The sequence below is a fragment of the Erithacus rubecula genome (assembly GCF_903797595.1).
Source record: "Erithacus rubecula genome assembly, chromosome: 3".
Classification (NCBI taxonomy): Eukaryota; Metazoa; Chordata; class Aves; order Passeriformes; family Muscicapidae; genus Erithacus; species Erithacus rubecula.
This window is the reverse complement of record NC_136689.1, coordinates 115,799,423-115,824,052: the sequence shown is the minus strand read 5'-3', so window position 1 is coordinate 115,824,052 and position 24,630 is coordinate 115,799,423. Positions and strand designations below refer to the sequence as shown.

Below are 24,630 nucleotides of genomic sequence, written 5' to 3'. Positions count from 1 at the left end.
TATTTTGATGATTTGTTTGGTTTTTTTTTTTTTCACTTGGAGAAAAAGTTCTGTTGAGAGATTGCTAGAAAAGTCTGCCCATTGCTGTATGATGTGATTGCTGCATACTGCTTACTGAAATCCAGCAGGGTATAATATGACAAATTTCAGTTGATAGCTGAGAAGGTGACAGAACCACTACCAGTCCTGGATATTTAACTTCCTGCTCAAGCTGCAACTTGTTTCTAAAAATGTACCTTGTTTGTTTATGGAGCAAGAAACAAAACACTCAGAAAGGCTTTGGTGAGCATCCAACTAAACCATAAAGTGTAATGTAGTTCCAAGAGCTAAATTTGTGTACCTGATTTGTGTGATCAGTAGACAGTCAATAAATATTTGAAAACTACTTAGTAATATTTAATTGTCTGCAAAATGAACAACTGGGAAGACAAGCATATTCAGCAAAAGCAAATAGTGGTGTAATAAATACAAGAAAACCAGTCAAGTGGAATGCTCTGAGCAGCAGTCATGCTGCTGAGTGCCACTAATGACAGGAGGTGAGGTGACACACATGGGTGACAGTCGCTGTGTGCAGAATGGCTCCTGAGCCCAGCCTCTGGTCTAGTCAGGGGTAGAAGATGGGAGCAGAACACCATTCCTTGTGGCCCCTGGGGTAGCTGGGATGTACTAAGTCTGCTGCTAGCTCTTTATCTTCACACTGGCCTTGCCCACACATCACAGACATGAAGCCACCGGCAGCCCTTGCCATGCAGTCTGTGTGCATGTGTACAGGATCTTGAGGATGCAGCCATAAACCAATCCAGATTCTGTTCAGCTCCTGCCTGGCTGAGGAGGTGCTGGAATTCCCTGGATGTCTACTGATCTGCTCAGAGCAGAGGCACTTGAGGTACTTTTAAACAGCAGTGGTCATTGAGCAGTACTGAGAGCAGGGCAAACAAGACAGAGCACTTAATTCAGTATTACACTGCAGTGCTTGGGGTGGAGTGGTTGTGCAGTATAATTCCCAGACATTAATCATTCTCAGTATAATCATCAGACAATTCTCAAGGACTGCTGAAGTGAAGTAAGCTACTGTTTGCATTTTGGCCAGAGCTCTCAAAGACCAAGCATAGATGTGTGGTTTTAAAGAGCCATGTAGGTGCAGGTGTTTAAGCTGCCTTGACTCAATGATGGGAAAGAAGCATTTGAAATGTGGCCAAATCCATAACGGATTTGAGCTTTGGCCACATTTTGGGGAATGGTCTAGGGAACCAGAGTGATGATGCATTTGCAGACAGTAAAAGCACAGCAGTCTTCCACATCTAGAGAGCTTCCTGTAGATTTTACATACTTGTATAAGCAATTGTTAAAATAAAGCATTGTTTTCTGAACAGCTGTTGGTATGTGGAAAGAGATGCGTATTAGTTCACAGAATCCTTACATCTTGTCATTGAGTCTTTCATTAGTAATCAACAAGAAATTACTGCATTTTAGAATAGACATATAAAATAGTGGTGTCTTAATGGAGGAAAAAAGAAACAACCCAGAGTTAAAATATACCTATTACCTAGCCAAATATTATATAAATTTTAAGCTTTGGTATTATTTCTTTCATTGTGTTTTTAGTTGATGGCAAAGACGATGACTTGGATTTTCATCTTTATTGCTTAAGTATTGTTTTAAGTAGAGTTAGCACAGTCTTTGTCTAATAATCACTTCAGTTCCAGAGTTAAAGAGTAGGATGTTTGCTCCCTTTGTACAGGAGAATATGGATATCTATGTGTGCTCTACTAGCATGTTCTTTTTCCTTTCTTCAGTCCCACTCTTGCCATGGCCCACAGGAATCTGACTGGAAGCTGTAATGTTAACTGTGGATGTAGGATTCATGAGTACAAGCCTGTCTGTGGATCAGATGGAATAACATATTTTAATCCTTGCCTAGCTGGCTGCATCAGTGGTGGAAACCACAGCACAGGGGTAAGTGCTTCACCCACCATCCACACACAACCCCTGAGTAGCCCCTTGGGACCAGTGAAGACTGAAGACTTCTCTGTTCCTAGCTCAAGCATCCTTCCTGTGAGCTTCAGAGAAGTTCTCTGCAGGTGACTCATGCATCTCTGAGCCTTTCCATGATTTAGAAGACTGACAATGCTGTTATTGCACAGTCCCAGCCCACTTCCATTAATTATGTACCAATGTGAGGTACAAGTTCATTTGTACTTAATCCTCCAGCTGAGTGAGTGCAAATGCCATGGGATAGGGAGGGCTGGTGTTTCCCATACAGACCCAAAGACCTTGGTGGCAATGACCTTCATGCCTGGTATTCCCGCAGGGCTTGTGTCAGTGTCATCTAACTCAGCTTTCTGCCATGTCAAATTGTCTTTCTTCAAGATCATTCTTACCTTTTAGAGCAGTTTGGGGGTTTTTGTGACTCCTTCTCTGAATTGAAGGAAGAACTTAATTCTTCAGGTAGTTGGAAGTGTTTTAAACTCATATTTAAATTTAGTTAGGATTTGTTTCAAGTCATTGGTGTTTGTGTCAGCCTCATAATTTTGCCCAGGTAGCTCTTGCACCTGCACTGGTGCACTGATAGGTCTGTGGTTTGCCTGGCTAGGTAAAGACTGCTCATATATTCTGCTCTTGTAAAGCAGTTCAACCAGCCATGGCCTTTTTCTAAACCTCTTTCAGGCTAAATGAAGGTTGTCATCAAACTCAAGTAACCAGAGCTGAAAAAGATGCTAATAATTCACTTTTTTTCTTGGGAATGCATTGCCTGTTACAACCCAGAGTTCTAGTTATACTGAACTGGAGAAGGACATCCTGCTGCTAAAACCAAACAATGGAAATGTGGCAGATTCCAGGACTGGGCACAAGAAGACAGTTGAAAAGTATTATCTGACTTAAGTGTCAACACAGCATTATGGTCATACTAGTTTCCTTAAAAAATGAACTCTTAAATCTTCTGTTATAGAACTGTCCTTTAAAAAAAGATAGTTAAGAAAGACAAGAAGTAATGTAAGCATTGATTTCCTTATGGCTTGATCGTGCTTTCTAGAAAGCTTACTTAAAAAGTATCAGTCTCCTGATTTGCAGTTGTGAGCCAGCCTGTGGAGCAGGAGGATATTGGGTCCAGCACTGTGTTTTCTCAGGTCACCTGGATAATGGTCTGAAAAAGCATATTCATACATAAATGGCACTGAGAACAGATTAGTTGCCCTTAATTTTTTTTTTTTTTCTTTTTATATTATCTTGCCGATTTTTAGTAGAAAATTGTTTTGACCAGTTGGAAAAGCCTGCAGTGTGAGCCTGTGGTTAAATTTCAGTGTCTATAAAATCCAATTTGTGCTTTGCTGGATTGAGACAGGCTTGATCTTCATTACATTTCACCTGATGCTGAACTGTCACTATTTATTCATTTAGTAGGGAAATACTCTGTGAGTGTGTGCTCTTCAATACAGATTTTGAAATATACTGTTGCATCTTATGATTTAAGAAAAGATGCTTCATGGCCTGAAGTTTTAACTCAGTAGTGGATGATGAATAGAATAGGATTGACATTGCTTGGAAAAGGCAATTTTTGGATTAAATAATCCTTTTTGTATGGTACTTTTAAAAACAACAAATGTAAGTTAGTGCTGCTGTATAGCACACAAAATGTTGCTAAATGGATTTACGTTTATAACAGAGTGTTTTCAAAATTAACCATTTAGAAGTTGAACTAAGAGGAAAGGATACCAGTGTACAGTTCATACCTGGTTTTTATATATGTTTATTTATACATATATCTATTCCTATCCTCTAAGTATTTCTGTCATGCTATGTTTGTCTCATTAAATACACAGTTTTGCTGGTGGTGAACCAAGATTCTGTAGTAAGAAGGTGTAATTTCTGTAGAATTCCTATTTGGCATTTACATTTGGAAGCAATAAGGAGTTTAGGGTGAGGTACTGTAGAAAGAAATCAGGTATTCTTGTGATGTTGGGAAACCAAAATCAGTCTTAGGCTTTGTTTGTAAGCAGTGTTGAGCAAGTCTCTTAAACAGAACTTCTCCCCGTTGGTCATCAATCTCGTATTCTTCATGTTCTGCATGATGAACATGAGCAGCAACCAGAAGTGCCACTTGTAGATGGACTGCCTAAATCTGTATTTGAAAGTATGAGAAGCTACATTTAGAATATATTTAGTTTGGTATAGTTCAGAAAAAAAGGATTCCAGTTGTCTCAAATTAATCATCCATGTTTGTGAAATCTTTGATCAGTTTCAGTTGTTAAACTGCAAAATGCAGATAACATCAATATCTTTTAACTGTTTTGAAGATAAATGACTCATTTTTGAAAGAGTTAAGCTATAATAGTGAGTGTTACAGAAAATCCAAATGAAATATGAGTCCTTCCATCTTGGTAGTGGAATATTCTTAGTCTGAGGAAAAAAATACCTGTAATCACATTTTTAAAGTGGGAGGTAAAATACTAGATGAATAGATACATTATTAAGATGTTCAGCTAAATCCCATGAGGAAAAAAGTGTGAGGCCTCATGATGGCATGGATGCTTATAAAGGTATGCATTAAAATTGACAGCCATGATTTGGATACGTCTTGATGTATAAGTGCTTAAATTCACTATCTTAAGACCATTTTGTAAATTCTGTGCCTGTGTGCTCCAAGGTTTGATGAATGAAAAAATTGAAACAGAAAGCTCCTTCCTGTACCATTTCATATGTCCTGGCCAGTTTATTCTGTAGCACTGGAATATTCTGATCTGCTGCATACCCCTTTGCCATACATAAGATGAAAACAGAAGTAGCATAATGTGAAAGAAGGCTATTTCTGATCTAGCTCTTTCCCCCCTCTTGTTCAATTTACAGTCCTGTTTGTCTGTGGAATGCTACTTCTTTATTCAGTCTCTTTTTCTTAATTTTATTCTCTTTATCCATTCAGGAATCTCTCAGTCAGTCCTTCAGTCTCACTGTTTTAGTCTCTGCTTTCCTTTTATTTTCTGTTTTTGCTCCTGTTGTGATCTATGCCCACATCCAGGTGGAAGGTCCTGAGCTTCATGAATGAAATGCAGCTTGTTGCTCTTTGGCCAGATCAGGGTAGCCTTCCATTAACATGGCAGAAGACACTGCCTGAATATGAAAGTCAGCAGTTTGCTGAGTTTCAGAATATGGCATTGTCACTGCTGCCTGAAGAGCATTTCCTCACATTTTTTGTAGTAGAATAGAAACAGTATTTTTCTCTAGCCTCACTGTCAGAAGTGATCAAATTGTTTTGTCAATATTTCTCAAATACAGTCCAGATTTTTTTAAACTCAGAGTAAATAAAGCAATGGAAAGGCAACATCATCACAGAGGGTTCTGGCCAGCTTGAAAATTACTTGGAGACATAACTTGGGGTAATGATGCTAAAGGCAGAAGATTCTCAGTTGAGAAGTACCACAATGTCTCTTTGCAATGTTTTTCACATGGAAATGTTCCTTTTTCTGTGCAGGTCAGAAATTACACGGAGTGTGCCTGTGTGCAGAGTCGCCAGGTGATCACGCCGCCGACGGTGGGCCAGCGCAGCCAGCTGCGGCTGGTGATTGTCAAAACCTACCTGAACGAGAACGGCTACGCCGTGTCTGGCAAGTGTGACCGAACCTGCAACACGCTCATCCCCTTCCTCATCTTCCTCTTCATCGTCACCCTTATCACAGCATGTGCCCAGCCATCAGCAGTCATTGTCACACTCAGGTGAGAGCTTACTTGTGTTTTCTAAGTGCTTTTGCCTGTCAAGATTGTATATCCTTAAAAAGGATAGGGTGAAATCTGTTTGCACATTTAGAATATGTAATATGATAATCCACTTTAGGAAACATGAAGTGCGCAATAAATTCCTGATGCCCTGAAGAGAAAACAAGCAAAACATAATGGAAGAAAATTATTACTCTTGAAAAATTTTCAACTTGCTTAGAGCAATGGTTTGGATTTTCAAATGCAATGAAAAAAGTTAGTATTTAAAATTACCCTTTTCTCATTCTTAAAACTGCTCATTCTTGCCACATTCCTAATTTTGAGTCTTCCTTTTTTATCTTCACAAGAATTTTGAACTTGTACTGTAGTAGTGGTGTCATTGCCATTACTCTAAGGAGAGAGAACAGCACAGCTTTGTAGGAATAAGGCATTGGCATTTATTTGTCAATTTGAAAAAAAGTATTCGTATTTTTGGATTGGCTTTTCCCATCTCTGCCATCTAGTTTGATAAATATAGTCATTCCCTGTAACATCTTTGTCCATTTAAAACATAGTTCCTGTAAGTGAAGTTCTGTTGATTTTTAAAGAAAAAAGCTGAAAAAATAAAATATGGTCTGCTGCTAAAATAAATTTGTTGTTGTTTAATCAATGTTGCTGCTGTTTAAAGAGAAGGAGGAATTAGAGGAAAATTATATAATTATTTACTAGAATTTACAAAGCATATCGATAAGCATTGGTTCTGCTGGTAACAGGAGGACAAAGAATGGTTTAAAGATGTCTGTCTGGTTTGGGATCTGAAGCTGAAGAGCTCAGAGTTGAAGAAGTAAGTTCTTTTCAGATGAAGATGAGCTGGAAGATTTAAAAAAAAGAGCAAAATAGTACAGTTGGAAGGGACCTTCAATGAACACAGAATCATAGAATATGAAGGGGTTTGAAAGGACATTAAAAATTGCATAGTTCCAACATGCTGTCATGGACAGGGACACCTTTCCAAGACCCGAGCTCCATTCAGCCTAACCTTGGACTCTTCCAGGGATGGGGCATCCACGACTTCTCTGGGCAATCTGTTCCAGTGCTTCACTGCCCTCACAGTGAAAAAATTTCTCCTAATATATAAGCTAAACCTACTCTCTTTCAGTTTGAAGCCATTGCCCCTTGTCATGTTTCTACATGCTCTGGCAAATACTCTCTCTAATCATCCAGTCCAACTGCCTGACCACTGCAGGACTAAGCAGAAATTAAAACCTGTTAGTGAGGGCATTGTACAGACTGGCAGGCATGAGGCATTGACCACCTGTCTAGGAAGGCTCTTCCAGTGTTTGAGGTACTCTTCAGAAGCACACCCAGAATGATCCAGATGCAAATGGGCATCCTATCCATGAGACCAGGTTAGAGCTGATCTGAAGTAAATCCCTAGAAATGCTTGAAGTGCTTGTGGTGTTCATGTCAGGTCTCAGCTGTAGCTGTTTAGCTCCATTAAGTGCTAACACAGCCTTTGTCCTGGTTTTATATAAAATCTGTCATCAAATTGAGCTTTCTTTTACACCAGTCTCGCACCTTTTATTTCTGTGGGAATGGTCCTCCCAATCAAGCAGAATTTCCTTCTGGTAGTGCTGTCTTTAGAGCTTCACTCTGATATTCTGGGATAAATGTAGGCCCCTCTAAAAATAATAATAGTGGGAAATCTTTGTAATAGGTCATGGAACTTTGGAAAACATGAGGCAGGTCAAGACTTAGCTTTGGTGTCCTTAGACTGAGTTGTGAGCACAGCTGAGAAACCCTCTGCCAGGAATTTTTGTCTCACCTCCTCCAAGGACAAGCACACTCTTGCTGTCATTTTCTCAGCTCAAGTGCTAAGGTTTATGCAGGAGCCTGCTGCTGACACAGGGAGGGCTGTGCTGTGTCACATTGAGGAATTTTGCCTTCCAGTTTGCTTTTCAAAAATTTCACAGAGTGCATGTAAGAGGGTCACTGTTGGGACATTGAAGCCAGGCACTCGGGGCTGGGCATGTCAGAATTGCAGCTGCTCAGCCTTCCCTCACCTATTGTGTGCACAGCACCATTATAATATTCAGAGACTTATGACTTTATTCCCTCTGTCTTTGGATTTCCCACAGGTAAAGTAATAAAAAAAAAAATACTGCCCTTGCATTGCAATTAGCCAAGGCAAATGAAGATTTAATCAATATTGCTGTGAACTTCACAGTAGTGAGGTACATTAGGGACATCTCCAACAGGATTTTGTAATGCTTAGTACAGAAAACACACATGTGGACAGTGACACCTGCTGTCCCAAACCACATACTGTGCTTTGTCAAAGGTCTGTGGCTCACGTTGGTTCTCCAGCTTTTAATTTCTTGACTTCAACTGGATTTCATAGCTGCATCACATCTTTGAATGCAGACTTTTTGTGTGCTTTTATGGTGTATTTCATTAGAAGCTGTCTGTATTAAGACCTTTAGATTAAGAATTAAAAGTATTTTTAAATCAGTAGATAATTTGTGGTTTTCTAAAATGGTAGTTGAGTGTGGAGTTTTGTTATTTCCTATTTAGTCTTTGTAAGCTTGGCATTTTTCCTTTGAAACTACTGGAATGAATCTTGTGTTACTTGAATTGAAAAGGTATTTAAAGAGACTGGATGTTTGTAGTGATAGTTTTCCTGAAGTAACTCCAAAGTGCTTATGCTGCACAAAGATTTATTAATTTCAAATCTGAATCCAGCCATCAACAATTGAGTTATCTATTAATTCTGATTTACCTCAAAAATATTAAGAAAAATAAATAAAGATGTATGAAATAAAACAAAGTTATCATGAGAAGCCGTAAGCATTTTGTATGGGTTCTCTAAATTTCCTTCATGTGTTTGGATCAAATTCTTCAGGCCTTACACAGGTAAAAAATGGTCAAAAGGCATGACTGAGATTTTTGATTAATCAGGTCCATGAGGGTCTGGCTGTACTTTTTCCCAGCAGTAGGAGTTAACAATAGCAGAAGCTAAAGAGAAGAAATTTAGACAAAGATTTTCTATTGGTGAGAGGAAAGCTATGGGATAGAGCCAGAAGATACCAGGATGATTATTGGTTATGGCTGTTTCTTCACTGGAGTTTTCTGTTCACCTGCTAGGTCTGTGGAAGATGGGGAGCGACCCTTTGCACTAGGAATGCAGTTTGTTTTATTAAGAACTCTTGGTAAGTCTCACAGTAGCTCAGCATTTCCATAAAGGCCATGTTCAGCTTAAATGCACCATAAAAGTATGAAAATTCTATAAATCTGCAACCAATTGCTTATTAACTGTATTAGAAACCTAAAATTAATAACTGCTGAAAAGATTGCATCTGAAAATGTGGCAAATTTTCTTTTTTTGTAACTGACTTTGTAAAACATTTCACAGAAAGATAATTTTTACAGTTTCAAATTGTATTTAAAAATCAATAGTTACTAAATATTATTTTATAGGGATTTTTATTTGCTTTCAGCAATAACAGTTATTCTAATTTTTAAAATAAGCATTTGTTACTTAATGTCTTAATGTCTTTCTTCAAATATTATTTAATGTCTTTCAAGTGTTTCAAAGCAAAAATGGATAGATGCTGTAAGTCTCTATTTTTCAAAGCATTCTTTTTCAAGCTCTTGAGTTTCTAAAACCCTGCCCATAAAGAGCACTCCAGGTGTTCATCTACTATGAAATACATGACTAGAACAAGCAAGGTCTATTCTAAGAGAATAAGAGAATCCCATAAAGCTGCATGTTCAAGTTTTGTTTGAGGAAGGATGTTTCAATCTCATCTTAAAGATGATGTACTTCTGGAGAAAGCAGGAGCATTCATTGGGCTGGCTGTATTTTTAGCTGCCTTAGAAGTTAAAGTCTGTTTCTTGGGAAGATCTATTGAAAAGGAAATTTATAATCTTAATGGTCTTACCCCTCACATCTATCTTCTAAAACATTTTGTGATCTTCAGTGCTTTTCCACCTTAATCTAAAAACAGCACCTTTCCCAGCTCATGGGCAAGGGATGATTCAGCAGGTAATGCTATGGAGATAATGTATTTCACCTTCTATCTTCCTTTTGGATTTTTTTGGGGGGACACATAATTCAAGAAGAGCTGTCTGGGAAGAGCAGATAGAAGTACCTGTTGTAAGGTGCTGCTGCCCTGGCTTCTTTGATTTCTCTCCCATTTGTGGTAGGTTTCATGTGTGGGGTAAATAGTATTGTTGGGAAGACTGACTGGCCAGTTTTCCATGTTTTACATTTCATGTGAGAACAGCGGTGTAGAAATCTGAAAAATGTTCAACCTACACTCTTTGGCTGGTGCATATAGTTTCTGTAGAAGTTTTCCAGAATAAGCTAAGACATATTATTTCTCATGCTATTTTTGTTCCAGCTTACATTCCCACTCCAATTTATTTTGGGGCTGTTATTGACACCACGTGCATGCTTTGGCAACAGGATTGCGGCGTACAAGGATCTTGTTGGGAATACGATGTCACCTCGTTCCGTTTTGTCTACTTCGGGTTGGCAGCTGCTCTCAAGTTCGTGGGATTCTTTTTTATTTTCCTGGCCTGGTATTCCATAAAGTGCAAAGAAGAACAACTGCAGAGACAGAGTTGGAGGGCTTCGCCGGTGAACACTGTGAGTGAGATGGTTGGACAAGCTGGACCCCAACAAAACTATGCACGGACTAGATCCTGCCCTACCTTCAGTTCCCAAGGAGACATCAGTGTGGCACAAGGAATGAACTGCTTAGCACAGACCTACCCCGGCCCTTTTTCAGAAGCAATAAATTCCTCAAATGAAAATGCATTGGAAGAAGTTGTTGAGATATAGACCCCTGGCTTGGTAATGTAATATTTAGTTTTGTTGGTTGACTTAGTTACGGCGCCTTGTAAAACACCTGTGCCTTCTATTTTTAATCTAAATGTAACACGTGATAAAACCAACAAAGCTTAATGCAAACAACCATAATATGTTCCTGAGGGCTGGATACCTCAAACCAACCCGAGTTCTTATTTCTCCCCTCCTGACGATGGAGTTTTAAAAATTGTGTTTGTAATTATTTCAGATGTGTCCATTAAATGTCCATGCTCTGATCTAATATCATTGTAAAGTTGAGGTGTTACGAACAGCAGAAGTCAGTGGAAGAGTGACAAAAACTCATATTGTTGATGTCTAGACTCACAAAAATGCTTAAATGTGTTGTCAACTTCATATCTGCAAATTGTATTTTTAAGAGATGAGTAATTACTGTGAGTTCTGCTACAAAGCACAACTGAACCTATTTAAACTATGCAACTTACTTGGATAATTGTATATGCAGCAAATTAAGTTTAAAGCTTGCTTTTAAAGACATTACTGCAACTGAATTTGAAAGGGGCTATTTTCAGGCGTAATCATTAAATTAAAAAAATAACATAAGATTTAAAGTACTGTTAATAACATGTCAAGCCATACAAGATTTATGCATCAGGTAACGTTTGCAAACGTTGAGTTGTAACATCTTTATCCTGTCAAAATGTGCATTCATTTTCACTTGATGGGATGTAGTCATTCTTTACAAAGTATATAGGATACTGTAATACTTGAAGTAAAAAACTTCAGTATTGGTTTATAGCAACATTAAGATGTAGAAATCATACACACATACCAGAGCAGATACGGTGCATGTTTCTGCAATGTTATTTGGGTGGCTGTAACTAGCACCAAGTCCATACTTTCCTGAAGAAGAAAACAGCTGGTTATAGCTTGACAGGAAGTTTGGCTGTCCTTCAGAACTGCATGCCAGTCTAGTTCAGCTTCAGTGGGAAGTCCTGAGGGAGAGCTAATGGCCATGTGTGGTGCTGGGAGCTGGCCTGGCAGCCAGCAGCAGCAGCAGAGTTGAGGCTGCAGGAGGGAGCAGAGCAGCCTGCCCACCCTGGTGCCAGCCAGGGAGCTCTCCCTGCACTCCTGGCACCCAGGACAGCTGGGAGGGGAGGCTGGGGACACCCAGCACTGGGCAGCCTCCTGGGACAGGCATGGAGCTCCTGGCTGTGTGGTTTGTCCCACACGGCTGCCTTTCCTTTCCTCAGCTTCAGTGGAAGCTCCTGTGAAGGCAAAGGGTGAGTTTGTCTCTCCTTTGGCCCTCCAGGTGAAGGGCTAAGAATAGAAATAGAAACTATTGGCGAATGTGGACTCACAGGATGTGATGTGGCCTTTGTTTATTCTAAATTACTGTAGTGTGCTCTCTCCCTGGGTGATGCTGAGGCTTTCTAATCAAATGTGCTTGGCATTTCATCTCTTGCTCTGGAGGCTTTGTAGTGCCATGCTCATGAGGTACTCATGATGTCTCAAAGGGCAGAAAATTATGTCAGTTGGACACTGGGAAGTCAAGGCTGTATTGTGCCCTGCAGGGGAAGTCTTAGAAGTGTAAGAAATTAAAAAGCAGTCTTTTAAGAGGACTCAGTGATAGTCTGGTTTGGATTTTGCAGGGTAGAGAACTTGTGTGCAAATAAATAGGAAAAAGCAGAGCTTCTACATATTTTTGAACAGAGTTATTCTTGATTTGATTTTTCACTTTAGAACATGTATATTGATCAAACACTATATGGAACCAAGTCCTTGAAAATAAAGGCAGTACTCTCCTTGGCATCCATTGAGTTGTCCTGGGAAGAAATTTCCCTCTCTGCCTTTGCCAAATGCCTTTTGTCATCACCTGGATCCTCTTGACCAGCACATGGGACTACCCATAGGGCTGCTTATTTCAGAATGTCTCAGTCCATTTATGTAGTTTGTAACAATTCTTACTCTTCCTGTCTGAAAACTGATTTTTCTACCCCAAACATAGAGGAATATTGTTTTGATCTCTTCCTGCTATTCTGTCCATATTAACAGCTTTTTTTAAAGTGTGAGAATGTCTTTTCCTCTTATGCAGCCACCAGATACAATGTGTCCTCAGTCATCACACACTTTCTATGATAACTGGGTCCTACACTTCTTGTCCTGAGAAATAAATTTCCTTGGCTCAAAGGTGTTTGATATATATGCTATAGGAGATCAGAATAGATGGTAAAAATGTTTCCTTTTCTTCAGTCTCAAATGCTTGTTGCACCAAGAATTTTCTACCGTGGCAAAAAATGGCAAAGTAATAGCACAAAGTGTAATTGCAGCCCAGCACTCATCCATTTTTATCACTTCCCCATTTTAATCATCACAGGGAGAAGTGAAGAGTGACAATCTTTTCAAATACCTCAGAAACAGAGCATTTAGGGAATTATGAAAGACTGAAGATTAATCATCTATCCTGATCTCCTATATTTCATGGCTTGTGTGCTTCTATATCATAAAAAAAACCAAGGGAGAGCAGATTAGGACTGTCAGGAACTAATGGCACTGAACCAAAGAATGGGAATGATAAAAAGTGACACTTCTGCAGCTGCTGGTGTTTCTGAACTTGGGATTTCAGAGCTTGTTGCAATGAAGACTGTCTACTTTTTAGGTTATCCTGACCCTTTGACATACAAGAACATTCAGATTTCCTAAATGGTTGAAAAAGTGGAATGTAGAAAGAAAGATGTTAACTTCAGAAATACTGAAAAAACCTTCTTTACACACTTTTGATTTTTATTTTAATTATAAATTAAATTTTAATTTTTCTTTGAGAATTATATGAAAAACAAAATGTAATTCCTTACTTTTCAAACCAATTTTTTTCTATTTTTGAGTATAGATAACTTTGGCAGTGTGAATAAATTTCTATAAAATCAATTAAGTCAGTGTCCTCTGAAAGAAAGCAAGCCCAAACTCTGGTCAGTTTTTGATTGATTCCTGAGGGATGGTTTCTCATGAGTAATCTATAATAGTCTAAACTAAGCCAACAAAGGTATGCAGAGGAAACACATTCAGTTCTAGAAATGTCAGTTCCAGCACTGTCATTAATAGGTGTATGTGCTGAGACCTGCTGGACAAACACTGTGCTCTGTCATTGCTGGAGGAAGCAGAATCTCCATGCATTGAGAGCACCCCTAGCAGTGATCATGGTCAACACATGGTGCTAAACCAACTTCACAGGAGCTAAAAAAGAACTTTGCCTGTCACCAGTGAAGGGGCTGTCTTCCTACTGTGAGATTCTCTTACCATAGAACATAAAATTCCTCAAGCTGTAATTAGTGCCACCTTCCCTCTCTGTCCCTGAACACAGAAGTTTTGGTAGCAGTGAATACAAGAGGTGAAGCAGGTGCTCACCCACAGGCTGCTGTTGGTAGCAAACCCAAGTCACCTGCAGCTTACAGCCAGTGATAACATGGAGCAGCAACATCTGGTGATGGTCAAAGTGCCACCATGCCCTCATAGGGACAGACTAATTCCCTCTTCTACCACTTAGTTCTGATTTAGAGGGGGGAACATGAGAGAAGTATCCCAAATATATGGATTTGAATGAACAGGTTAATAGTCCCTTCTTAACCTCCCATTAGCCCTTGTTTCTTCAAAAAGGAGAAAACTTCAGAATGGATGCAGCCATGGCCTTGGGTGCTTATGAATGCAACACCCTCCGGAGATAATTTTTAGATTTTTGCAGGGCTGGAATAATCTGGAGAGTGGGGCTCTCCATGTTTCCAATTTTAGTCAAAAGCCCTCAGGTTTTGGTTCCCTTTCTTCCCCTTGAGCACTGCATAAAATATTGTATAATTTGGAACCAGTAGCATTTTATAGCCTTTCAGTAAAGTGTGAGCAGCTTTGAATATTATGGTGCAATATTTGGAAACTTTAGTTCTTTGGTCAGCCTATATATCTTTAAAAGTGCATGTAGTAACATGCAGTTCTTCAGAACTTACTCTTATGTAAGTGGAGGCACAAATCTCCTACTGAGTATTAGAAATGTACATTTGAAAGGTCCTAAATTAATTGCAAACAATTAATTACTTGAATATAGTGTTTTCAAAAATACACATTTTTAAATATTGCTTATTAATTTGTTGTATTAGCTATTCATTCGTTATGGTTCTGATCCATCAGAACACTTAAATATGTGAGTAAATTTATATATTTAAGTAATGCACTTGAAAATAGTGCACATATGTATGGGACTGAATCCTGTCTGCATTCAAAAAAAATTCCTTTATCCGAACAGTATTTCTATGATGAGCGCTTCCCCCATGGATTCAGGGATAATTGTAACCAGAATAGCACAAAGTAGTGCTTGAGTTCTCTCCTGTGGCATTCAGGTGTGGCTACTTAAATATCCAGCAATGGAGGCAGGCTGTCATTTTCAAAAAGAACTAAAATTCAACATATTTTATTGAATATAGGAATGGTCTAAGATTCATTCTCGCTCTTCCTGCCATTCACTTATTTTATGAATTTCTGTCTGAAAACCTGTGTTGCATGGGGAGATAGATTAAATAAAGGCATTCTTTTGACCTTAGAGCCAATGAAATTGCTCAGGTAATGCTGTAGACTTTCACAGAATTTACACCTCGAGGTTCAGATGACAAGTTGTCAGTATCCCGCACAAATGGAACAGAGGAACCTGCTCAGTGGAACTTGAGAGAGCATCTCTGGGACAGGGGTCAGCACCCTCTGCACTGTTCTTGTAGGTTCCCCCCCAAAATGCCTGAATAATTGCTGCCTTACTGCTCTTTTCTGTGCATGTGATACCACAGCTCTTCATGGTGTTATATTGACATAAAACTGATGATAAATAGGCCCAAAGTGTCTTACTGCTGTTTTGGAGCCACATTCTTGGCCTCACCATGCCAGTGTTGAAGCTGAAGAACTAGGCCATACCTTGTGTTGGAAGTTAACAAGTTGGTGCTTTAGCAAGTGTATGGGAATTAGGGAATATCAAGCTTGTTTAGCTTTTATACTCTATTCTCTATTACTACTCTTTTTGGAGGTGGAAGACAAAAACTTCCTAAGCAGGTTTATCTTTTTCTGTTTTCTCAATGGTGTGTCTCTTACAGTAGCTTAGGAGATGCCATGCTGCATGCTTCAGGATCTGGCTTCCCCCAGCTGAAGCCATCCAGCTGTGGGTGCTTTCCAGGGGCTTAAAACACCTGGTGACAGAGATTTACCAGGACTGTGGCCTGCATAGTCATTGCTTTGGACAGAGTGTTACCTATAGATTAAACCTGTAATCAACACATTTCGGGTTCTTCACATACTGGACTTGATTCTTCGAACGTTTTCATCACTTCAGAGTGCTTAGAAAATGGGCAGTCAGTATCATGGTGGTAGACTTTTTCTTTGGTAGGGAATTAGAGCTTTCTTCTTTTTTATTTTCTGGTTTTCTTGGGGTTTTTTTTTTGTTTTTTGTTTTTTGTTTTTTTTTTCTTGTTTGAAAAATAGCAATTTAATTGTCACAGAGTAGACATGTGGAGTGTGAGGACGGGGTGTGGGCAGGGTTCACATGATTTGTCTCATTTACACAGAATATCACTAATACATGTTACTTTGTGGCCAAAGGTTCTAAAACCTACCTGATCCTTAGGAAGGAAATTTTCCCTATATTTTCCTCATAATTTATTGTATAAATTAAGGAGGAAAGTTAACACTACCCATGTCCCATGGCCATATCCATTACATTAAACTGCAGTTAGGAACTACAGTTAATAATTTTAGCAGTCACCCCTCCAGTCCTTCAGTTTAGCTATTTTTTCTTATTAATACAGCCTCTTAAACACAGATGTAGCTCTGCAATTTCAAAGTTGCTCCAAAGTCTTCTTGACTTCAAGTGTTACAGAATAGATGTTTATTTATCCAGGTTCCATTCTACTCTTCTAATTATTGCATTATCCATTGTGTGTATTGTATTTTTTTATTTTTTCAGTTTCAAACAGTTGTCACAATGTTATCCTGTAAGAATGTTTTGTTCATTATATAGAATAGGTAAAAAGCTGTGGAATTAATGAAGGGCTACAAAAAGCATCCAAAATGTTGTTCACCTTGAGGAAGGGTGAGACAGCTTGATAATCTCTGGACAAAAGACTAAACAACACTGTGGTGCTAATAGGTACTGAAGTATTTTATGATGTATTCACTTTGACTTAAATGACATATTCAAGGCATGTCAATGATGGAACTGCATGTGTTTTTGTTCCAGAAGTCTGGACTGCTCTTACAATGACAGTGTTTGCAGTTCCTGGTGGGCCAATTCCAGCCTAGCTCTTCTGTGGAAGACTAGTTTCAGGAGTCTGTGTAGGATTTGGCTCAGCACTGTTAGGGTAGAGTCCAAGCTACACAGACTACACAAGTCTCGTGTAGAATGTATTCAGCCTGCTGTAGCAGGTTACTTTAGTTGCTTTGCTTAAGCAGGGGCTAAAAATAAATTCTGTAGTAATGTCAAGAAACACTGGGCTAAATTCTGGAACCACTTAACCAAGTAATATTAGCAAGTGTTTGAATTAAAATGAGGATTGAGATCTGAAATATGAATGTTCTTTCATGGAATACTAGAAAGAGAGGGGTAGAATAAGAGCAAATTCTGTCTCATGGAAAGGAAACAAATCTGATTGACTTTAAAGTGAGCTATGATTTACAAAAGGGGGGTTTTGTTTTAAAATCTTGAATACAAAATTTTTGTTTTGAATTCTGAACCGTATTTTTTTTTGTGTTATTGTGCACGGACTGCTCATGCAGGGCAGGTCTGTGTTCCAAATAGCACTGAAAGCACTAATAGCACTAATCACACTTCTGACCAACAGGCCAGAAGTTTTGCCTCTGTAGCAAACTCCATATTTGAAAACTTGGAGGGAAATTTCCAAACAAAACAAAACAAATACATACAAAATGATCCAAAGCTGAGTTTCAATTAAAAAAAATTTGAAAAAAAAAAAAGAAGAAGAAAATTTTTTGTCAGTGAGATCCACAGTTGAGTGCAGGCTTTCCTGAAGGAAGACTTGCTCTTTTCACCAGCTGAGCACATGGGAGTTTGGCCCCTGGCTGCAGTGGATACCTCTCTCTACCAAATGATTTGTGCAGAACAGCAACAGTCTGAGTAGTATTGTAGGAGCATGGAGTGGGCACACTGCCTGTAACTGTTTAGTTTTTAAAAAACTCATTATTAAGCAAATATGTAGAGTATTAAGGAAATTTGTAGAGTATGTCTGACGGTATGAGTGTGTGGGTGCTGTGCTGTGGTAAAAAGAGAATAATTGGTTTATGCTGGGTATTTTTGCATACTTTAGGCTCCTGTATGTTTTTTTTTTTTTCTTTTTAATTTATATTTATTTCTCAGCAGAGCTTAGAGTAAAAGTTATATAACCCATGATTTAATGAAATCTACTGTCAGCATCTGTTGTAAACACGTGTTTACAAAACAAACTCTTGAATACTTGATACTTGGAAATAAAAAATAGCATATCATGTGTGTTGATTTGGTCCAGATCCTGATTTCAAAGTAAGACTTACATGTTTTCGTTTCCAATACATATAACCACACAAAAAAGCTTCTTTCAGATCCCCCTGCACATCACCAGTGTCCAAGACCAGAGCTGTTAAAGCAGGGAAGTGGATGAAATTGGTTTTGTGACATCTCGGGTGCCGCTGGCGGTGGGAGGCTGAGGAGCTGCAGCCCTGGGCAGTGCTGGGAGCCAGGGAGGGATGCAGCTGCAGGAGAGGCCCTCGTGGCTGGCTCTGCTGACACCTGCTGCCCCAGCAGCTGCATCCTCTCAGGTGTGACACAGCACTTCTGAAATAACCCTCTGGCTTGTACCCTATTTGCTGCACACCGCTTCTCACTGAAAAATGGTATCAGAGCACACAAACAGGATTGTTTTTGCTGAAACTGAAGGAAGAAGTTTGTTACAGCATCACACATACCCAGGCACACACTGCTGCTCAGGGCTCAAGTCTAGTCCTGGGCAGATCCTCCTTGGGCAAGGCTGTTGCACCTCTTGGTTTCTCAGCCCTGACTGTTTTACACAGATCCTCTCTGACTGCTTGTATGTAACTTCAATGTAGACAGCTGCAGGCATCTCAAGGAATTTTGGTTGGGAGAGTGGAGGTGGTCTGTCCTCAGATCTGCACTCTAAAATACCTTCCCTCAACTGAGCTCCAGAATAATGCTCTGATCCAAATGTTTGTTAAATTGATTGGTTGTTTCTTTTTGCAAAGGTGCTAGTGTGCATTTACCTCACTAAGAACAGGATTCACCTACTGGTAAGAGCTCTAAGTCACGTCCCTGCCCAGGGTGGGGATTAGAACCAGATGATTTTTAAGGCCGCTTCTGACCCAAGCCATTCTGTGATTCTGTCTAGTTCTGGAGCTGAAGCACTGCACATCTCTGCTCTTCTGCAGTGCTTTCACTTCCTAGGCTGTCTCAGAAGGTGTCTCACACTGTCCAAGGATGTGAGAGAAATACGGGCTGCCTTATCTTAAATTCCATATGAAACTTTTTACATAACACTGCTACCTTCCAAAGATGTGCAAGTTTTAAAGTTCTTCCTGTCCATCTCCAGGGGCCTTCAGAAAGGAGCTATGTACTGCCTTTCAGAATAGACACATCTCTACTCTTCTGCAGTTCACAAAAGGCCACAAAGGTCATCCTCTTGGCCATCCCCCGTGTGAGGAGCACTTGCCAGATTTAGGCACTTGCTTCATTCCTGAGCTTGCACCTGCCTGTGAAAGCTTCTTGACAGTCATACCATGTGCTGCTCAAGTCAGACCTTGACTGGCCCAGCTATGGGACAAGAAGTACTGTGCAGAAAGAAATACAAAACAAATTGGGACAGCAACACACTGCTTAGGCTGCATACTTAGAGATATAAGATTTTGGCCTCTTTAACTTGATTTAATTTTATGTCTAGTGCATGTTTCCAAGAGAACAAGGATCAGAGCTCATTGCTGTCTCTACCTCTTGCCTACAGAATGAGTGTCCTTTATATGTTCTTTCCTCCACACTCCTATAAGAGACCTTAGAAAAGGCTCCCACCTAGTTTAGAAGGTAGGGCACTGTTTAGCTGATAGTTTAGATGATTGAATACTGTCCTAGAAGAAGGAAGGTAGACAGCTTCCATTTTCTGAATGAGTATTTTAAGCTCTCAGGTAAGGAGGAAGGACAAGTGGGGTGAATTGATGGACCACACTGGTGCACCATTCCCTTCTCTATCTCAGCCCCAGCATTAAGAAAGCACCTTGCTTGGTTCTTTCAAAGAACTGTACTTTCAAAGCAAGCAGGGCACATTGCTGGTGCTGGATAATTCCCTGCACAAAGAGGCTAGAGGTTGTTGTGTGGGACCTTGTTTCAATTTGCCTTTGTCCTTCAAGTCCTCCCAAACTCTCTGGCTCATCCTGCTCCACACCCTGCTTTGAGATAGATCCTGTGCTTGATACTGTGCTTTCAGGGCAGACCTCTCAGGGCTCTATCTGACATTGCAGGGACTGCTTCTTCAACACTTGGATTCATCCACTTCCCTGATGCCCACAAACAACAACTGTAACTTTATGTCTGCAGGAGCATCAGAGTCCCAGGACTATGTAAAAGAAAGAAGAGTTCAAGAAGCACAGACTGAGAGGCTGAGTTTAGCTATGAAAGTAGTCTTGGTCACAGGCCATCAAACAAACAGAGTTCATGTAAGACAGAGAAAGCTAAACTGAAAGCTAAAATTGAAAATTTAGCTTGATAGCCAAATATTTTTTCATGCTGACTCTTGTACAAGGAGACACAAGTCCTGACTAGGGATCTGATCCCTTTGGTTCAGTCTTGGTAAGCACTGCATGTCTGGTCTGCAGTGCATTGGTGTCACAGGGAGAGCTGTGCAGGGAGGAGAGAAAGCAGCAAAGCAAGACATGGCTCCATGGAACATTGCATTACTTCTGGGAGCTGCTGGTTGTGCAGCTCAGTGCACGGAGTTCAAGGAAGAAAGCACCAGATGAATTTGGATTTTAAAAAAATTAAAATCACAGTATATCTTAAACAAGCAAAAAAAATTCCTTGCTCACATCTCCAGGAATAATTTATACCTAACAAAATATTGTGTGTCATTTTGTTACCTGTTGCTTTTAATGTGGATGGATTCTTAAAACTGAAACTATTAACATACTTTTGAAATAAATCTTATTCAGGAGGAAAACTGGATCATGTGGACTTCTCTGAAGCAGGTAAAGTAAAACACTTTTTATTTCAAGAAATATTGCTTCTAGACTTTCCCGAAGCCAGAATTGTACTATAAAAGTATCACAGAAATATTATACAAGATTTAAAAACACAGTTTGTATCCTAGTAACTTAAAATCTATGTACAAATAGCATCATTCATGACCATAAATATGTTTTTCTATCAATCAACCCATGACACATACATCAGATAAAGAACTAGTAATTTTAACATATTTACAGAGTTCATCAAAAAGACTGCTTAAAATTATTAAAATCCTACTAAACCAATTTCCTTTTTAAAAAGTTTCAACTTAAAATGCAATGTAATGAATGTAAGTTTAACCTGCAGTGCTTGCAATAGCCAAAAAATATTCACTACACTAAATAACATGTAACAGGTAGGAAATACACCCGTGGGTTGGACACTGTGGAATTACATCTGTTTGAGGTAATTCTCTTTTGTTGCTGTTGTAGTAATTACTTAGAAATTTGTAAAAAAGCAAGGGAAAATCTTAAGTTTTGAGTAATACAGAAAGTTTTCGAAGTCATTTTTGTATTATACTTAATATGATTTAATGATTGGTAAAGTTCAAGAAAAAATTTAGAATACAACAACAAAAATTATTACTAAACTACTATTTTTTACCCTCATGTGCCTTTTGTGTCTGAAATAATGGAAACCTAACATGATTTTATCATTCCCTTTAATGCCTGTTCAAAACAAAAAAAGCATTTAAGACTCAAAATTATAATAATGCTTTCAAGATACTGCTCAAAATAATGAAAATCAGGTGGATGACAAAAATACTTATGTACTGATGTAAACCTTTCTACCAGAATCAGAAAAAAAAAAAGGTCAGAAAAATTAATGGAATTTTAATACTGACAATACCAACATATAGGGAAACAATCCAATTTAAGCAAATCCTTCTACAGTTAACAATCATTAGCCATACCTTTCTGAGAGTAAATTTAATAAAGTAACAAAAACATGCAATATTTTTTCTAAAATAATATTTGAAGATTCTGTTTCCACAGTCCATGGTGTTTACATCTTTCAGGGTCAGTCTGTTTATTGGTTTCACAATTTCATAAGACAACGAGCGAACTAAGAACCTCTAAGGTATTAGATGCATAAATGGTATGGCATACAGATTTTAAAAGTGCATTTTACTTGAAAGCATGGCATTCAGAATTGCCAGTGGTTAAAATAATTGATGAAAAAGATATTATGCAGGGTGAATTGAAACACTCAGTCACAGTGGGGTCATTTGGAAATAGAGAAAGTGACTTAGACATCCTTTTTGAAGAAATAAATTTTAGCTCTCAGAGATTGTGCTACTGCATTTGAAAGTTAATACTGTTTCTTTTAATGGAAAACTGGAAATCTTGCTTCCCAGTGTGGAGAATTACAGTGAAAGCATGTGCACGTGAATAAAAAATAATGCACAGAGACAAATACTGAACTGGGCTCAATTTAGCTGCAAAACGTATCTACAAAAAACATGGAATGTCAGTTGTTTTGATTACCTTTATTAGTTTGCTAATAAGCAAAAGGAGAACTTATTTAATGGTTTACAACTTGATCTAATCCAAGGAGAGTGGAGCTGAGGCACTGCCTTCTGCATTTAGGATTTTTGAACTTTCTCTTGCAGGACTCTGTTTGGTTTTTTTAAAGAAAGTTCCTTCTTCTTGGGTTCTGACAGGGGAATCCCCAATGGATATGTTTACAGTCTGATGGACAAAGGGTTCATCAGACCTCATGGGAAGATACATTTGGTCTTCAAATATGTCTTCCACAGTGTCACTGTCGTGATGAGTGTCTTTTTGGGGAATGCTGATGGGCTGTAGCATGAAGCTGTGCCGGGACTCCAGCTCTATCAGGCCGTTTCCACTGAAATCCATATCAAAACGGTCCGACTCTTTATCCTCCACCCATTTTTCAGCTGGATGACTGCTCCTCCAGTGTGCGTCGTTCAAACTGCTTCTCTCAGGAATATCATTGTTTAATTCAAGTTTCCTCTCCTGGCTTAAATTCACGGTGCTCAAAGCAAGGGCTGCAAAGTCTGTTGGCACAATGAGCTGCAGCTCTTCTGCAGTCAGGCCGCTGGACTCCTCAGCAGAAGTCATTTCCACCAAGGTGAACGGTGTGGATGATTCGTGCCCATTGCTTCGACCAGTGTTATCCTTGTCTGGTTTATTTTGCTGGTAGTAACTGTTCAGCAGTGCAAACATTCTATCTACATCCTTCAAGTAATTAGTCCAGTCAGCCAGACTAAGTCTAAAGTTGTGTCTGTATTCATATACACTTTCATTCACACTGTACAAGTCTTCCAGTCCTTGCCAGTCAATGTCGCCAATGAAACTGGGCAGCTTAGCCTTCCCATCCATCCCATAATTGTCCTCTGTTGAAAGAAAGAATACAACCTACTGTTGAACACTATTAAAGTGCAAGCAAAGCTCCACGTGTGTTTCTGCTTCAATTGGGTTGAAAGCACCACTGTTCATAAAGCAGGCTCCAGGTGTAAGACACTCCACCTCTTCTGTCACCAGGTGAATGGTTCTGGCCTTGGATGTGTTCACAGCCCCTGCTGAACACACAGCAAGAACTCCCTGTCCCCTGCTGCATCCCTGGGCTGAGCAAAACAGAGCTAAGTCTGGTATAGTGGGGCTTTGTGATGGCATTCAGAGGTAAGTCCTTCCTCTGATATTTCATGGCAGGAAAAATGTTTCAGTACACAAATAATCCATTTGCCTTTCTTGAGCATTCCAGCAAAATATGCAATAACCAAATAATGGTTAAGTATAAAAGAGAGGACTAGCTCTGAAAGCCATTGGTGACCTAAATTTCAATGCCCACATGAATTTTGTTTCTAGGTAGCTTAGAAAATATTGTCTACAAACTAACCAGACACATTTTATTTAAATGGTAACCAAGGAGGTTTTAATTTATTTTGTAAACATTCATTTTAGTTTACATGGAGGAATTAGGGGAAATGAAAGCTGTAAAAAATTGGTTTGAATTAATTTATAGGACTGCACCATTTAGTAAAATAGTGTTAGAATATACACAGAGAATCTTCTTAAGGTTTTGTTTTTTTAAAAAAGCTTTCAAAGAAAATATCTAGCAGCCTTTTCAAATAATAGGTCAGAATAAAGGGCATAGATATGGGTTTATAAGTAACAACAGAGCTGCATTTTTAATTGATCACAGCCCAAAAATGCAAAGACACAAAAGAAACCCATTTCCAAAATATTTTAAAAGCTCACTACAGTTACTATAGTGACTCAGATTATCACCTGTGATGTGAAGCCCATTTTATACCACTGAACAGCACTATTATATTTAATTCACTGGAAAGATTTTATTGACAAGGTGGACAACAAGGAAAGACGAATCAAGCAATGCACACGTTGGTCAGGGAAAGTGACAATTTTGCCCTTACAAATGGTATTGCAGGCAATCTTTAGTAATTAACTCACTGATAACGATTTATTCTCTTCATGAAAATTGTACAGGCAGGTAGGCTAGTAGCAATTACTTTAGAAATTAAAGTGGCTACAGTCCAACCATGTGAACTGAGCTCAAATCCTCATCTATATTGAGCCTTGCATCCCCACAGATGCTTCTTGGCATCTCTGTTAATTTGTTTGTATTTTAAGTTGTCCATTCTCATTATTCAAGTAGAACAGAAGATACAACTTCTGTCTATCATAGATTACATTCTTTGCTTATTACTAGTTTGGGATTTCACAGTAAAAGAACCTCTCCAATATTTAATCCATCATATGGAAAGTCAGAAAAATACCATTATGGTCAGAAAAAACCCTTGAGGTTTTCTTACAGTATGGGG

At 39.0% G+C, this 24,630-nt stretch overlaps 2 protein-coding genes and 1 long non-coding RNA gene across 12 annotated transcripts in view; 1 reads left to right on the top strand and 2 right to left on the bottom strand.

The window, feature by feature from the left end:
• SLCO5A1 (solute carrier organic anion transporter family member 5A1) overlaps positions 1 to 13,584 on the top strand; it is a 69,303-nt gene extending 55,719 nt beyond the window's left edge. The window contains exons 7-10 of the mRNA XM_079299508.1: positions 1,797 to 1,956; positions 5,468 to 5,709; positions 8,833 to 8,897; positions 10,092 to 13,584. Coding sequence (XP_079155634.1) covers positions 1,797 to 1,956; positions 5,468 to 5,709; positions 8,833 to 8,897; positions 10,092 to 10,534 — 910 coding nt within the window. The 3' untranslated portion in view covers positions 10,535 to 13,584. The remainder of the gene's footprint in view (positions 1 to 1,796; positions 1,957 to 5,467; positions 5,710 to 8,832; positions 8,898 to 10,091) is intronic.
• The window catches only part of LOC306799014, a 604,175-nt gene that overhangs the window by 389,568 nt on the left and 189,977 nt on the right, over positions 1 to 24,630 (bottom strand). The window lies entirely within an intron of this gene.
• The window catches only part of SULF1 (sulfatase 1), a 135,854-nt gene continuing 132,004 nt past the window's right edge, over positions 20,781 to 24,630 (bottom strand). For all 10 annotated transcript variants that reach the window (XM_079299502.1, XM_079299505.1, XM_079299507.1 and 7 more), the window contains one exon: positions 20,781 to 23,181. In XM_079299502.1, coding sequence (XP_079155628.1) covers positions 22,364 to 23,181 — 818 coding nt within the window. In that variant the 3' untranslated portion in view covers positions 20,781 to 22,363. The remainder of the gene's footprint in view (positions 23,182 to 24,630) is intronic.